Genomic DNA, 14975 nt, shown 5'->3' with positions numbered 1-14975 from the left:
TCTCAGCAGTTTTGATGCAAGAGACCAGCTGTTAGTGATAAGGTGATTCAAATATAAAAGTTAGCAATGTGGCAGTTGAGGGTATAACTGAGGGGGAATAGGCATTCATTATTATGAATGAAACTGGTGAGCAGCTTATGGAGATGTATGCAAGAAAAGGAATGGTGATTGGGAATACCTACTTTGAAAAGAGGGACACACAAGAATACGAATGTGATTAAGAAACATGGTCAACGAACATTATTAGATTGCACATCAAGTGACAGGTGCTGCAACAGAGAGATTTTGGATGTGAATGTGCTGAGAAGTGCAGCTGATGGAAAATCTGATCATTACTTTGTGAAAGTTAGGGGGTTAGATTTGTAAAGGATTTTGGAAAAGAGGAAACAGTATAGGTAAGAAGAGAATGGTGAGAGTGGGTGAGCTTGGAAAAGAGACCAGAGATGAATGTGGCATACATAAGGTGGGGGGCAGACAGATTAGAAAGGGTAGAGAGCGGTGGGATGACAAGGCAATGTTGTTAGGGAAAGAGAAAAGAGAGATATACAAGTGTTTCTCACACGAAAGGAGTGCAAGTGATTGGTATATATATGTACATAAATATGGATTGAACCAGGGCATGTGAAGCATCTAGGGTATTCTACCTAAAGCTTACCGATACTCGCTCACCCCAACTCTCATTTGCTCTCTTTTTCAGCCCCTGCAACTTCCTCTTGACCTCTTACCACTTTCTCTTTCACATCCCCCTATCATCTGCATTCCCTGTAAGCAGTACCTAAACACCTCACATTTCTCTTTCACTATTAACTTTATTTCTTCATCCCACCACTCATTAACTTTCATAATCTGCCCACTTCCCATCCTTTACATGCCACACACATCTCTCGCACATATCTGCACTGCTTCTCTAAATACCACCCTTTCCTCATCCACTCCCCTTGACTCATTTACTGTCACCTTTTGCCATTCTACACTCAATCTCTCTTGGTGTTTCTTCACAGGTCTCTTTTCCAAGCTCACTTACTTTTACCACTCTCTTCTCACTGATACTATTTCCTCTTGGTATTTTTTTACATGTCACTTTTCCAAGCTCACTTACATTCACTGTTCTCTTCACACCAATATTGTTTCCTCTTTCCCTTAAATCACTACGAATCTTCACTCCTGCCTCCACAAGACAGTAATCAGACATCCCACCAGCTGTCCCTCTCGGCACATTTACCTCTAAAAGTCTCTTTCATATGCTTATCAATTGACATGTAATGCAAACTCGCCTACTGACCATGTTTCCTACTCACATGTGTATACTTGTGTATGTCTTGCTTTTTAAACCAAGTATTCCTAAGTACCAGTCCTTTTTCAGCACACACCTCCGAAAGCTACTCACCATTTCTATTCATAATACTGAATACCCTACGCCCTCTAATTATACCTTCAACTGCCACATCACTTACCTTCACATTCAGATCACCCATCACTAACACCTGGTCTCTTGCATAAAAAATACTGACACTCACTCAGCTGCTCCCAAAACACTTACTTCTCATGATCTTTCTTCTCATGGTTAGAGTCACAGGCACTATCTATCTACCACCCATTTCCTGCCATCCACTTTCATTTCTACCCACATTAGTCTAGAATTCACTTCCTTATATTCTTTCTCACCATCCCTTAACTTTACTCCTGAGACATTTTCAAACCATTCTTCCCTTTACCATTGAGCTATAATTCACTCAAAGCCAGAACACCCATTATTTTCTGCAAACAAACTACCTATCTCTCTTCTCTTTTTGTAATGGTTACACCCCAGCCTGAACCTTTGGGGAGGATGAGCGTTCCATTTGGTTCCTTCTGCTCTGTCTTTTAGAAACTGAAATACAAGAAAGGAAGGGTTTCCAGCCCTCCCGCTCCTGCCTCCTTTAGTTGCCCGCTATTACATTCAGGGATTACAGAGGCAGATTTTTTCTCTCATGCCCAAACTTGTACCTCTGTTATAATTATACCCGCTACAGTGAGTAGCAAGGAAAAGATGGACTCATTTAGAGTAAAATGTTCATTGCTAGGATTGTATTTTAATGACATAACCATATATTTTGCATTCCACACATATGATGTTCACTGGTTTTGCCAAAAACAAAAAGTTACTTACATTTAAAGCTCTCTGGCCTATATCTGCCAAAGGGTTTTCGGGATAGTTTGATGGGCTCTTGACATCGTGCACCAGAAGTCTCAAAAGGATTCTCAGCGAGATATGCTCCCAGCCATGCTAAATTACAGTCACATACAAAAGGATTGGCTCCAAGGTGCCTGCAAAATTAAAATTTTCTACAGTGATATAGTTTAAAAAGGCACAGGTTACTTTTCTGATAGTACAAAAGTATTTTGGTTTCAGGTCAATGATCATTATTGAGGATAATAGTACAACAGTACCACAAGTGGATGACATTCTTTATCTCATTCCTTGGGGTTCAAGGTTGATAAAAAGTACGCACTGTTTACAAAGAAAAATGATACATACATTATCTCACAGCATGGTATTATTCTGAAATGTGACTTTTATTAGACAAAAGTGAAAGAAAAGTGTCAAAACAACCACAATGTACAGCAGTAAGATCAAGTAACTGTGATTACAAAATCTTTTCATAAAACAGAAAAATTGACTAGACCAACAGTTTTTCATGGTATAATAAGAAACTTATGACTAATGCTGAACTTCAATCACCACGTAACTTCATAAATCTAACAGGTAAAATGAAATCAACTAAATGTTTACATAAAAATTTCATGTTTGTCCGCAAAAAGATGAACCTTTTCTTTTTCTTGACTTTTCTCGAGAAGCTTCTCAATTAAGAAAAAACTTCCTCATTCACTAATTATATAAAAGGAGAAGATTTCTAACATTCATTTTGGTATCTATTTTCCTATATGCCTTATTTCAGGAACTCCCAAAAGGGTGGCCGCTGCAAAAGTCTCAACTAATCTCTGTCCTCACATGCATCTCTCGCATATATTATTCCACGCATTATTCCCCCATTTCTCTCCCTTTAGTGCTCTTCATCTCTATTTCCCCATGTCTCAGGTAACCTGAAGTGAAGTACGCTTCAAATGAACGCCTCCAGCATGTGGCTGAGGTCGACTATTTCTACGTCGCCACCTGCACACACACCCGTCTAGTAACTCACACCATGTCAGGCATCCGGAAAGAAACTTCTGGCCATCGACCTCCACAAGCCTTGTGTCTGCAAAATGCAGGATACGCCCTCCTTCAGCTGTACGGTGACAAGTGGAGGCTGGTGCAGAGTGGCTCCCGTTTTCTTTGTAACGCGGAGATAAGATATGCCACTGCGGTGGAGTTAGAACTTGTGGCAACTATATTGACCATGAGAAGTGCCGCCTGTATCTCCTGGGTCTACCTCACTTCGATCTCCTCATTGATCACAGGCCGTTGCTGCCTATTTGAGCGACTACACGCTGAACGTTGTGGAGAACTCACGTCTCCAGCGTCTCAAGGAGAAAACGATGCAGTTTCCCTTCACGACAGTGTGGCATAAGGGGAAAGAACATGACGGGCTCTCCCGCGCACTTGTGGTTGACCCGACCCCAGCAGACCTCGAGGCAGAGGCGGACGTCACCTGTTTCTCACAGAGCTGTGGAAGACTCATCGCAGCCCCACGATCACCTCCCTGACTCCGTCATCCAGGAGATACGTGCAGCTACTGCCTAGGATGACACCTACCATCAGCTCCACGACGCCGTTATCACAGGTTTTCCAAAGGACAGGAAAAATGTACCAGCAGCATTACGGGACTTGCGGAAAATACGAGACAGCCTGGCTACTGACGAAGGTCTTGTCCTCCAAGGCGCCCCCGCTCACCATCCCTACCACATGACACGTCGCCGCACCGCTCTGTCCCGCCACCACAACTCTCACCAAGTTATAGAGGCCACACGGCGCCGCGCCCGGCAGACGGTGTAGTGGCCTGGCATCACCAGCAACATCGTGTTCCCGCAATACATACATCTGGTGCCTATCTATCCACCATCCTGTCTGGCAAATCCATCATTTATCCATGCATCTACCATCTACCATTAATGACACCCATCATATCCATCTACTGAACCCTTACAAGTCATTCTATATCTTCCTCACCCTGCTTAAATGTACCCATACTTAAAAAACAAAAACCGTATACTATAAAACATCTAATACAGGAAGCTACCAGCATACAAGTGATGGACAGAAACATATCGGAAAGTTGGAGGATAAGATTGTTACAGCTTTGAACAATATCAATATATCAGACTAAAAACGGCATGTCCTAAATGCTTACCCTTTAGATGTCAATTCAATATCTTTTTTATAAGAATTCACGATAAAAAATCAGAAATCACCTTCACTATTTTTTCTGTTTAATCTATTCAGATTCCTGTTAACAAGACAGAATAAAGCAAGACACAGCAAAGTGATCTTACCTAAACAAGTCAAAAAGATAGACGAGCAAAGATTAATGAGTTACTCACATGGTCTGGATGTTGGTGAGGGAGGTGAAGGTTCCGTTGCTGAGCGTCATGATCTGGTTGTCATACAGCGACCTGCAACAATATGATCTTATTAGAACTTATAGAGTAATACCTACAAAACCAAATTATCAAATATCTTTCTGAATGGAGAGTAACTGCTACTTGTGTGGTTCAGTGCTCTCTCTCTCTCTCTCTCTCTCTCTCTCTCTCTCTCTCTCTCTCTCTCTCTCTCTCTCTCTCTCTCTCTTCTTTTCCACACTTATTTGCTCCTCCCTGCATTAAGAACGTAGCACCAGGAACAAACGAAGTTGACTTCATTACCTCACATCTATTCTCTAGCTGTCATGTGCAATGCACTGAAACCACAGCTCCCTAACCACATCCAGGCCCCACAGGCCTTTCCATGGTTTCCCCCGGGCGCTTCACATGCCCTGGTTCAGTTCAGTGACAGCACTAAAAATAGATCTCATTCCATTTTTCCATCTACGTTTGGTGTCCCCGTCTCATTTTTCATTCCACTTCTGACATATATCCTCTCTGTCAACCTCTCCTCGCTCATTCCATATTTCCCAACCATTTCAGTACACCCTCTTCAGCTCTCTTACCCACACTCTCTTTATTACCACACCACTTACCATTTTATTGCTTACTCAATGAAATCACCTCATATCACATACTGTCCTCAAACATTTCATTTTGACATGTCAGCAGTAAAGATGAAAATGCAGACTACAGCGTGGATTCTGTTAAATTACGAAAGATAAACGAGGAAACAGACTTTGGGTGTAATAATCTCTGGTGATCTAAAATCCAAGTGAACAGTGCAGAGAGGCGGTTTAAAAAAACAAACAAAATTCTTGGATTTATAGGCACGCCTATCGAGTCTAAGTCCAGGGTAATTAACCTTACTCTTTCCTGGTCACTCGTGCGTCCCTATCTCAACTAATGTGTTCAGTTTTGGTCATCCTACTTGACGAAAGGCATACACAGAATGTAGAGTACAGAGACGAGATAACAAGATGATTCCCAGACTGAGAAACAAATCCTATGAGAGCCGATTAAACTACTTAAATCTATTTAGTTTAGAAATTTGAAGGTCATGGGGTGATTTGATACGGGTATTCTAAATTATATAACGAATTATCTAAGGAGAGACTTCTAATTTCAATCGTAGTCATGGTTACAATACAAATTCGTGAGCAAACGATTTACCTCGAATGAGGCAAAATACTTTTTCTGCAACAGGATTATTACCATATGGAATCGTTTACTAATTAGAGTGGTTGAAAGTAGTACCATAGATACGTTTACGAATAGAATTGAATGTTTCCCTTCAAATCCAAGGCTGACATTATTTGCGCCTCCTTAGCTACACGAGTTTATTCATTTTTTCTATCTTTAATATGTACGTATTTCTCCTCTTACTACACTTATCTACGATAATCATGTCTCTTCCACCATTACAAAGAGCCTCGAAGAGACCAGGTGGTCTGTTGCTTTTTAAATTCATTTGTCACATTTCACCCTCTTCTACACACATTCGTCTATAGCCTAACCTTAGTATCCATACAATGCTGGGACCACCATACTTTCAGAAAGCCATTTCACCCCCCCCCTCCCCCCAAGATAGCAACCTCTATTTCAATTCAACCCTCCTCATTCCCAGAACCTTTACCCCCTCACCTACTTCAGCAATCACCTCCAGTTCCATGGTTCCATTTGCTTCCAAGTCCATACCGACGTATCTATTACACTTTATATCTTCCAAATTTTCTACAGTGAAAACTCAAACCCTAACTAACCTGTCCTGCCCTGCAATTCCGAACTCACACACCAAGTTCAGCAGTATCTCAATCAAATAGGCCACCAATACTATATCATCAGCAAACAACAGCCGACTCAATTCCCAAGCCCCTGTGTTATGTTATATGCGTAAGAACCCAAGTGGATGAGCAAGTGCGGCCTACTTGTCACTTGTGGCATGAGTGCCAATTTGGTGAATGAGAGTGAATCAACATGTGCACAAGTGCTGCCCTCTCGTGGTGTGAATGAGAGTTACTACTCTTTATTGTCAGTTGCTCGTCATAGTAGTTGGGTTCAGATGATGACGTAAGACAGGTTTCATGTCAGAGCGTTACAGCTTCCCAAAAGCCATGCGTTAAGCTGCTACTTTCCACAGTTTTTCCGTGGAGACTGACCACTCGAGGTCTATTATGATGCCTTCTTCATCCCTCGAGCAACTAGGCTGTGGAATTCTATTACTTTTGTCTTCCCTTCCTCCTAGAACCTGTCCCTTCCTTTGAGTCAGGCCTACCGACACTGATAAATTTCTTCCTTCGTTTTTGACTTTTTTTCCTTCTACCGAAAAGGCTTAATTCGGACATGTTTTGCCCGTGCTGTGTCGCTGTAGAATAAAGAATTAAAAAGAACAGAAAGTATTCAAATCATACGTAGCATCTTTTCAACAACAAGATTCGAGTTCCGAAAGATGAACTGGTTAAATTTTTCTCATAGATTCTTCAAAATTTCCCTAAAAAATACGTTAAAAATCGAAGATACAATTTCAAGTAACACCCATCCAAGTTTTATTTCATGAAATAACGCTTTTGGTGACTCTTACTGTGACACGTCATTTATAGCTTCCCTCTCCTGTGTTATGAGCCCACAACACTAACTTATAACCAGACCTTTAATGGCTACTCATCTCCGCGACCGCCCTCTTCCTGGTTCAAAATGGCCATCCGTGCCCGTGGCGTCTCAATAATATCCCATAAATTTCTTCCCAAGACAGTTTCGTGGTACTTTTTTTGCCATTTTTTTTCCACAAGATGCGAGTCATTGGTGATGGTGCTCTATTTAAATTTATGACTATTTTTCATTAGTTTTTAAATACATGAATTTAGTTCACATCGACAAGCTTGCACGAACATCATCAGGGATGCGGACCTAATGTGGTTTATACATTACGGCTTTTTTTTTTTTTCGTCATTACTTACAGTCATCTGGCCATTGCTGGCGGAAAGTAACGCATCTCGTGGCTCAGCATGAACGACCCAGGAGAGGAGAGAACAGGCCTGAAGCTCTCGCATGTACGTATGGCAAGAATGGCAGCTGCCAGCGTAATGGATGAGTGATTTATATTCCAATTTGCCGTTAACTGTCTAGCCGATAAAGGAAAACCATAAAATGAAGCTGTAAACTGAACGCACCTTTAATTATTCCAGTTATGCCATAACCTCCATAAGCGTTTTATCAGTTAATCATGATCATTATCAAGATTATGTTGGCCATGACGCCTGAGGAGGAGACATCAGTGTTGCCAAACACAACTTTAGTATCCCCGTTAGTACGCTGCGCCCACGACACTCACTCACTGCTAAGGGGATTATGGCGTTGTGATAAAATCTTTTTCATTCGCACACACGTAATTATGTGGTTCCTTTAACTTTTCCAGTATGAATAAGTAATAATGATAGTCCTCTACAATGCAGAGTTGGGAATGTTCTACAAGCTTAGTTGGGAAAACCAATCTCATGACGTTGAGAAACACTTGCTCCTTCAGATATACTGACGAGGCTGGCGGGCAGACTGATAAAGTCAGCCAGGTCGTCTACAGGTGACATGAGAACAAATGGACCTTCTAGTTAACTGCGGTTGGTAGGATACTAAGTATTCCTGGCAGGCAGTAAAGTAAATCACCTAGTTTTCCAATCAGGCTCTAAAGGTAGAGAAAGACGAGCAACACATCATGGAACACAGCTGTCATATGAAATATTTATAATGACACCAACTTCTCCAACTCTGGTATATTGATGTAATATTTGTTTCACAAGTTAACTGTTAGTAAGTAAATGCTGGCATCATAACCGCGTTCATCAGAGTACATGATGCCATATCATAATAATCATGGTTTTCTAAGCTCGATGGCTCAATCTTTGAGCACGGATATAGATAGTATGACCCTTAGGGTAGGACATCTGGCCCCCAGACCTAAGTTAAGGGTCTGCTCATCAGTTTAAAAGACAACTGTGAGGCCAGTTCCCACTGCTGTGAACCACATTAACTGTTCCCTTTGGCCACAGCAGAGCCTAAGGCGCGCGTAACATTTCTCAGTGAGGGTTAGGCTGAAGGGCGAAGCACATGGCTCGGCCTCTCTAGAAGGTTTTCTCTTCATCTTACGGGTCCCGAGGACCAACCGCTCTCTCGAAAATTATTATCTTAGTTTTCATCAGAGTTCTGTCACTATGTTCCTTCTATTTTACTACATCTATATTGATAAGGAAATAAAAGTCACTGCTGCTGTCCTCCAGCAGACAGCCTCGTCACAGACCATCAGGTGTTGTTATCAGTCTTTTCCATGTACTCCTAACATAATCTCACACTTGATCCTCTCTTTCCTTCCATGACAGAAGCGCATTCCTTCTCAACTGACCTCCATGACTCTCTACCTTCCCCTCTACATCATTATTAGCCTCTCCTGCAATAGAACGACTGTCTTCCCACTCTGGTCTTGCTCAACACATTAATCCAGTTTCTCATGTGGTTCTGGGCGATCCTCCACCACGTCGTCCCTCGAACTCAAGCCCAAACGTCATCCATCGTTATGGTCAAATATAAAAGTATTTCTAACGGTCAGCCAAAAGCCTATCAAATGCCCACTGCCCATGAGAAGCAGCTTCAGACTATAACTGCTGCCATTCGAATTGCTACAACTTACAACAATTACAAACGCTATGAAATTCTTTGGAAAAGAAAAAACAACTATACTGTTATTAAAGAGGTGTAGAGTGATATTCTGGGAACACTAGAAAACAATATATTTCACGTAAAAAGTTCTTTTTCCAGATACGCGCTAAGGAAGGATAGAAAACGAGCAGCGTACACTCTTATTTCATAGTAATTCAATCGTTTGATATTTACTAGTTATTCTTTTTTGTAACTGTAAACGAATATTGAACACGTTGGGTATGATAACCTGACCCTGAGGGGTCACGTCAAGGGCCAGGCTATAATCGTGAAGGGTCGTACCGTCGTGCTCAAAGGGTTGACAAAACTTAGTTTAGCTGTAATTCGTGAAGGTTTGTGAGACCAAGTTATGAACAAAGGTATGTCCACACTAGAGACGGTGGTCATCTGAAGCAACGATCAAACAGGTCGTTACATACTCGCACTTTAACTAGCCATTTTCTTGAGTGGAACGCCCTAGCCCCCTTCAGTAACACTAGTATACAACCTCCACACACTGGCTGGCCATCCAGACGTCATCCCTTGTATGGCTATCCTCCGCTGGGTGTTGCACACGGGGGTCTATTTCCGTTCACGTGTCATTAAATCTGGGAGATCTAATTATGAGCCGTAGGCAGCCAGGCTGGCGGATCCGGACGCAACACTAACCAGTAACCGGCGCAGTTCTGAGGGAGTTTAATGACCAATTGGAGCCATGGTAACGACCCATAAACCAGAGGGTGGCGAAGGAATCTTGTTAGAGGAAGGTAAGGCCTCACTGTGGTGTGACATTACCACACAACACATGACTAGTGATTCTCTGAGCTCTCCTCTCGTGTGAGGTTAAGACACACAAACGTGTGAAGCCAACACTGCCGAAGTGTAGCTGCTACGTAGTGTGTGCTTACAGCACACTAACATGAGATGACAGCATCCAAGCCCACCACCCATAGTGTGAGCTTAAAACAAACTATGACACTATCCTAGTAACCAAGGCCCCCCCTCCCCCCCCCTTACAGCATGAGTTCAAAACAACACAGTCTGGCGTGTCGCTGGCTCTAAGTAGCCAGGTTAAAAAATATGACCCCCCTCCCCCACCGACCTTACCTTTATAATACCCCCCTCCCCTCCCCCACCTCCTCGTAACGTGAGCTTAAAACACTGTGTAGTGTCATGACGACCATGTTGTAAAGTTACACCTCTACAACATCAATAATTACTACAACCTACATCACAACAACCTAAACGTAAGCACATCCCTCATCTTTATGACCGATGTTCCCGCCAGGTGGACGTGGCCTGTTTCCTGTGCGCTGCAGGATCTTCATAAAGATAGTGCAAATGAGTTCGATACAATAGCGACAGAAGACTGCAGGCGGGTCCATTAGAGTAACGGGGGAGACTGGGTGAGCCTGGAGTTTACCCGGTGATGTCTTTATGAGTCTTCTATCATCTACACTCTGATCTAGCTAGGCCTAGGCTGCCGGGATGGGTCGTTGGTCGACCAGACTATTGGAACCCGTAGCCCCAGGGCCCATCGAGCCCCCCCAAACCCATTAGGACAGTAGAAGAAAACGGTGCGTCAGTCTGTAGTGGGAACGGAGAAGATCCTGTCATTCAGCTACTTTACTCCACCTCTTCTCATTCCTGAGAGACAGTGATGGCTAAGCTACAGTTCGCTGCTGATGCCCATCTTCCCAGCCTCACGCCACCCGTGCTGGACGACAATCTTCAGGTGTGCCGATATATCTTGCCAGGACTTCGTCTCTGCTGAGAGAGAACAACTCTTTTCTTTCTTCGGCTTGAGGCTTGTGAATGTGACCTTGAACATCATCCCTCACGATGAAGATTCGACGGTGGTATGAGAAAATGAGGAGGCGAACCTCGTGAGCAAGACGGAAGTAATCTTGGTTATGAGAGCCTGGTATTTGACCTAAACCCTCAAGGTCAACGATCAAGCCACATACCTAAGGGTCACACTGTCGTAATCAAGGGTCCTTCTCAGGGTTCTAAACATCCACAGGAAGATGGGACAAGATGAGACACAGTACATAACTTCCTTATATAAGTCAGGTATAACTGTGGTGCTAACGGTTCTCCTTACGACTATTTTCGACACTTGACGAAGGCCTTCCCGAGGTACATCCCAGGGCAACACCCAACACCACAGTGGCCAGAGACCACCACAGTGGCCAGGGTGGGGTGGGGCAGCAGCAGGCTGGGCTGGTGGCAGAGAGACGGCAGGAGCTATGGACTGCTTAGCGTGAGCAGGACGATGTCAGACTCTGGTTTATCAGCCAATGGCGGGCGGGGATACACTCTCATTAACGCCTGATGGGAAAATTACAGGGTGTTAATGTGCTGGTCGGGGCAGCCCGCTAGGGCAGCCATGTTGGCCTTAGGCACGGAAGTGGAAGGATGAGGGGGTTTAGGTCACAACAACTATTTACCATCCTCCCCGGACACAGAACAATACAGCCACTACTACATTAAATACATCACAACACAATACAGCCACAGATGTATTATGTGGTGTAGCAGTTAGCGTTTCTGACCGTGACGCATCCACGGGCCGCCCAGGGTCGAGCGCAATGGTTCGAATCCTGGTTACGGCAGTCGGTCCACAGTCAACCCAGCTGTTCATCCACCCCTAGGGGGTTGGTCGACGATAAAATGGGTACCTGACTCAGGCTAGGATATATATATATATATATATATATATATATATATATATATATATATATATATATATATATATATATATATAGCGTTAATAGGATGGCACAGTAATACACACAAGAAATGCTTCAGGTGGATACAATATTACGGTCTGTCGAGGTGTCAACTACCTGAGGCTCCCAGGGATTTACGCAATACGTAAATCACTTTTTTTTTTTACACTCGCTTGTATAAATGATGGTCAAAGCTTAGCAAATGGTCATATCAAAGAGTATTTGATGGACATCCCAGGTACTGGTGGGACCACTAGTGAAGCGGTGTTAGCCTGGGCGACGGGGCAAGTCGTGCCATCACCACTGACGGAGCTGATACACTAATGCCCACGACACCGAACCAAATATCCGATCATAAACGATTTACGGATCTCCCAATTACCTCCAACGCCGATTAAACAGAATTAGTACCATCTAAAAAACAGATGGATTATCAGGTAATCTCAAATACCGGATTATTACTATTACAGAATCGATATTTTACATAAATCCATCAATTTTGGAGGCTGGGATTATCAACTGGTTCATAAGGTTTGAACCATTTCACGGTTTTGACGCGGCTTCCGTTTCGAGATGTCGCTATTCCGTTAATGAGGTTTACTGTTACCTGTTAACTATGCGCTGCTGCATCTGTTTTTGGGTACTGTTGTGCCTCTTAATGGTTACCGTTCACCATTACTCAGCTGCTATAGTCGACGGATATTAACAGAGTTGGTTACGATCCTTTTGCACGACGGTACGACCCTTGAGCACGACAATACGACTTCTGGGTATGATAGCCAGATTATAATTCCCAAACGTCGTTTCGTTGTCCTTAAAGGGTCATACCGTTGTGCTCAATGATCGTACAATCGTGCTTAAGGGTCATGCTGTCGTACTCAAGTGCTCTTCGATCGTACCGTCGCGGTCAAGGGATTAACAACGCGGTTTGGTTGACGAATTGGTCGTTCATGAGTGGGGGTTGGGTTCGTGCTATACTGAACATGCAGTCCGTACGGCCTCTTTAAGGAGGTGGCCAGTATGTGAAGGTGGTCTTCCTGTGTGGTGACGGAAGGCAGTAGTGAGGATAAGGGAACATCCTAACACCTCATATAAAGGCCACCTTGCTTCACCAGCACCTACCCATTCAGCGGGCATAATGACAACTTGATTCTGATCCCTTTTAGCATGTAACTGAAACTAAATAATTTCATAAAACATCAAAGAAAAATAGATGTAAGAAAACTTCGTCTAACATCTCTAGAGACAAGCAAATACAATCAAGCAACTTTGTACATCTATATTGGAAAATTAATACAAACAAACAAGTTCATCTACCATCCCTGAAGATAATCTGTCTATCAAAATCTTTAGACTCGAGTCTAAGAAAGTTTTACAACTTTAAACTCAAGTCTAAGCAAGATTTACATAGTTAAACTCAAGTTTAAGAAAGTTTTATAACTTTAAATTCGAGTCTAAGAAACTTTTACAACTTTTTCGTGACGTCGTAATAACGACAGGAAGAGGGAAAATTGGCCCTAAACGAGACCATTTCTAAGCCAAACTTTCTGATACATGGTAGTAGCCACCATGTCTCCGCAGTAACTCTCATCTCCCACCCCCCAGTGTCTGAATGAAAGATTAAAATTTTTACATCGCATTTGAGGCGGGTCGTTAAAGCCTGTGCTAGGACCAGCCTAGCCACTTCCTCAGCAGCTAGCCAGCTATCCACGTCAGGAGCAACACCTTCGCCTGTTATTGGTGGGGGCCCTCGGGGCAGGTGCTCTTCCCCTGGCTTGCCAAACTCTTTAGAAAGATAAAATAATGATACTCATTAACCAGTTAGGGTGTACCGAGAGGCAGGGTTTAAAGACACCAACCATCACTCCATCATGACGGGTCTGAAGCAGACCGAGACGAGGAAAATATGCGCGTGTGGACGGCGGATCCAAGACCACGGGAGACGTATGTACGAGGTGGGGCGCCCCGGCCGCCGTGTTAAAAGTCTCACCTGTGGCGTCGGCTGATTGAGCAGCCAGATAGCGGGAAGCAGTTTGGTGCCCGCCACTGATCGTATCTCGGGGCGAGCAGGGCTGGGGCACCGCCATAGGGGTGAATGGCTGGGGGGGGGAATGGTTATTACTGGGGGGGGAAAGAGGGGAGGGGTTACAGGTAGATGAAGAGGAGGTGAGAAATAGTGGGGGAACAGAACCACATACACGATGTGGTGAAAAACAAAGAAGGATTGAGAAATATATGCATAGTGAGAAACACGAACAAATACGTTTGTTGAAAGAGAAAATGGGGAAATGAGAACTGTGGAAGACGGGGGATAAATAGAGGGAGAGGCAGAAGGATGGTATGAGGGACGCCAGAAGACTGAGGGGCTAGCTGTGTTACCCCAGATCATAACAGGTTCAATGGTAGTAGCAAATGGGATTTCTACAACAGGAGGGGCCTGAGGAGACGGAGGCCAGGGACGGACGAGTGAGGCCTGACCTGCGTCAGTCACATGCAAGCTGCTACAGAAGATGGGTCATGCAGACGACGCTGCTGCAGAAGATGGGTCATGCAGACGACGCTGCTGCAGAAGATGGGTCATGCAGACGACGCTGCTGCAGAAGATGGATCATGCAGACGACGCTGCTGCAGAAGATGGGTCATGCAGACGACACAGGGACATTACCTAACTACCTATAAGTACCTACCACGAGATATTGCTAAAAGGCAGGACTACATAGAGCGTAGCGCTCACCGCACGTTCTAATACTATGTTGATTACATTTATCGATCATGGGACTGAATTCCACTACATAACTTGTTTCCATTGTTTCTGTAGTTGTCCCATACATGGTTCTGAATGTCTCTTAGTAACACATTGAATAGTCTTTACGTCCTTTTCCATCTCGATTGGTGTCGTCTGATATATTTTTTTGTGTATTCTACGGTAGTCTGGTAGCGAGAGAGAGAGAGAGAGAGAGAGAGAGAGAGAGAGAGAGAGAGAGAGAGAGAGAGAGA

At 43.7% G+C, this 14975-nt stretch overlaps 1 protein-coding gene across 4 annotated transcripts in view; it reads right to left on the bottom strand.

The window, feature by feature from the left end:
* LOC139746765 (protein slit-like) overlaps positions 1 to 14975 on the bottom strand; it is a 737327-nt gene that overhangs the window by 86780 nt on the left and 635572 nt on the right. For all 4 annotated transcript variants that reach the window (XR_011712223.1, XM_071658271.1, XM_071658273.1 and 1 more), the window contains 2 exons: positions 4522 to 4593; positions 2150 to 2307 (listed from right to left, as the gene is read on the bottom strand). Coding sequence is in view for 3 of the 4 variants with exons in the window: in XM_071658271.1 (XP_071514372.1) it covers positions 2150 to 2307; positions 4522 to 4593 (230 nt within the window). In the remaining variant the exon portion in view is untranslated. The remainder of the gene's footprint in view (positions 1 to 2149; positions 2308 to 4521; positions 4594 to 14975) is intronic.

The sequence above is a fragment of the Panulirus ornatus genome, chromosome 66, assembly GCF_036320965.1.
Source record: "Panulirus ornatus isolate Po-2019 chromosome 66, ASM3632096v1, whole genome shotgun sequence".
Lineage (NCBI taxonomy): Eukaryota > Metazoa > Arthropoda > Malacostraca > Decapoda > Palinuridae > Panulirus > Panulirus ornatus.
The sequence above is the reverse complement of the archived record's forward strand: the minus strand, read 5'-3'. Positions and strand labels throughout refer to the sequence as shown.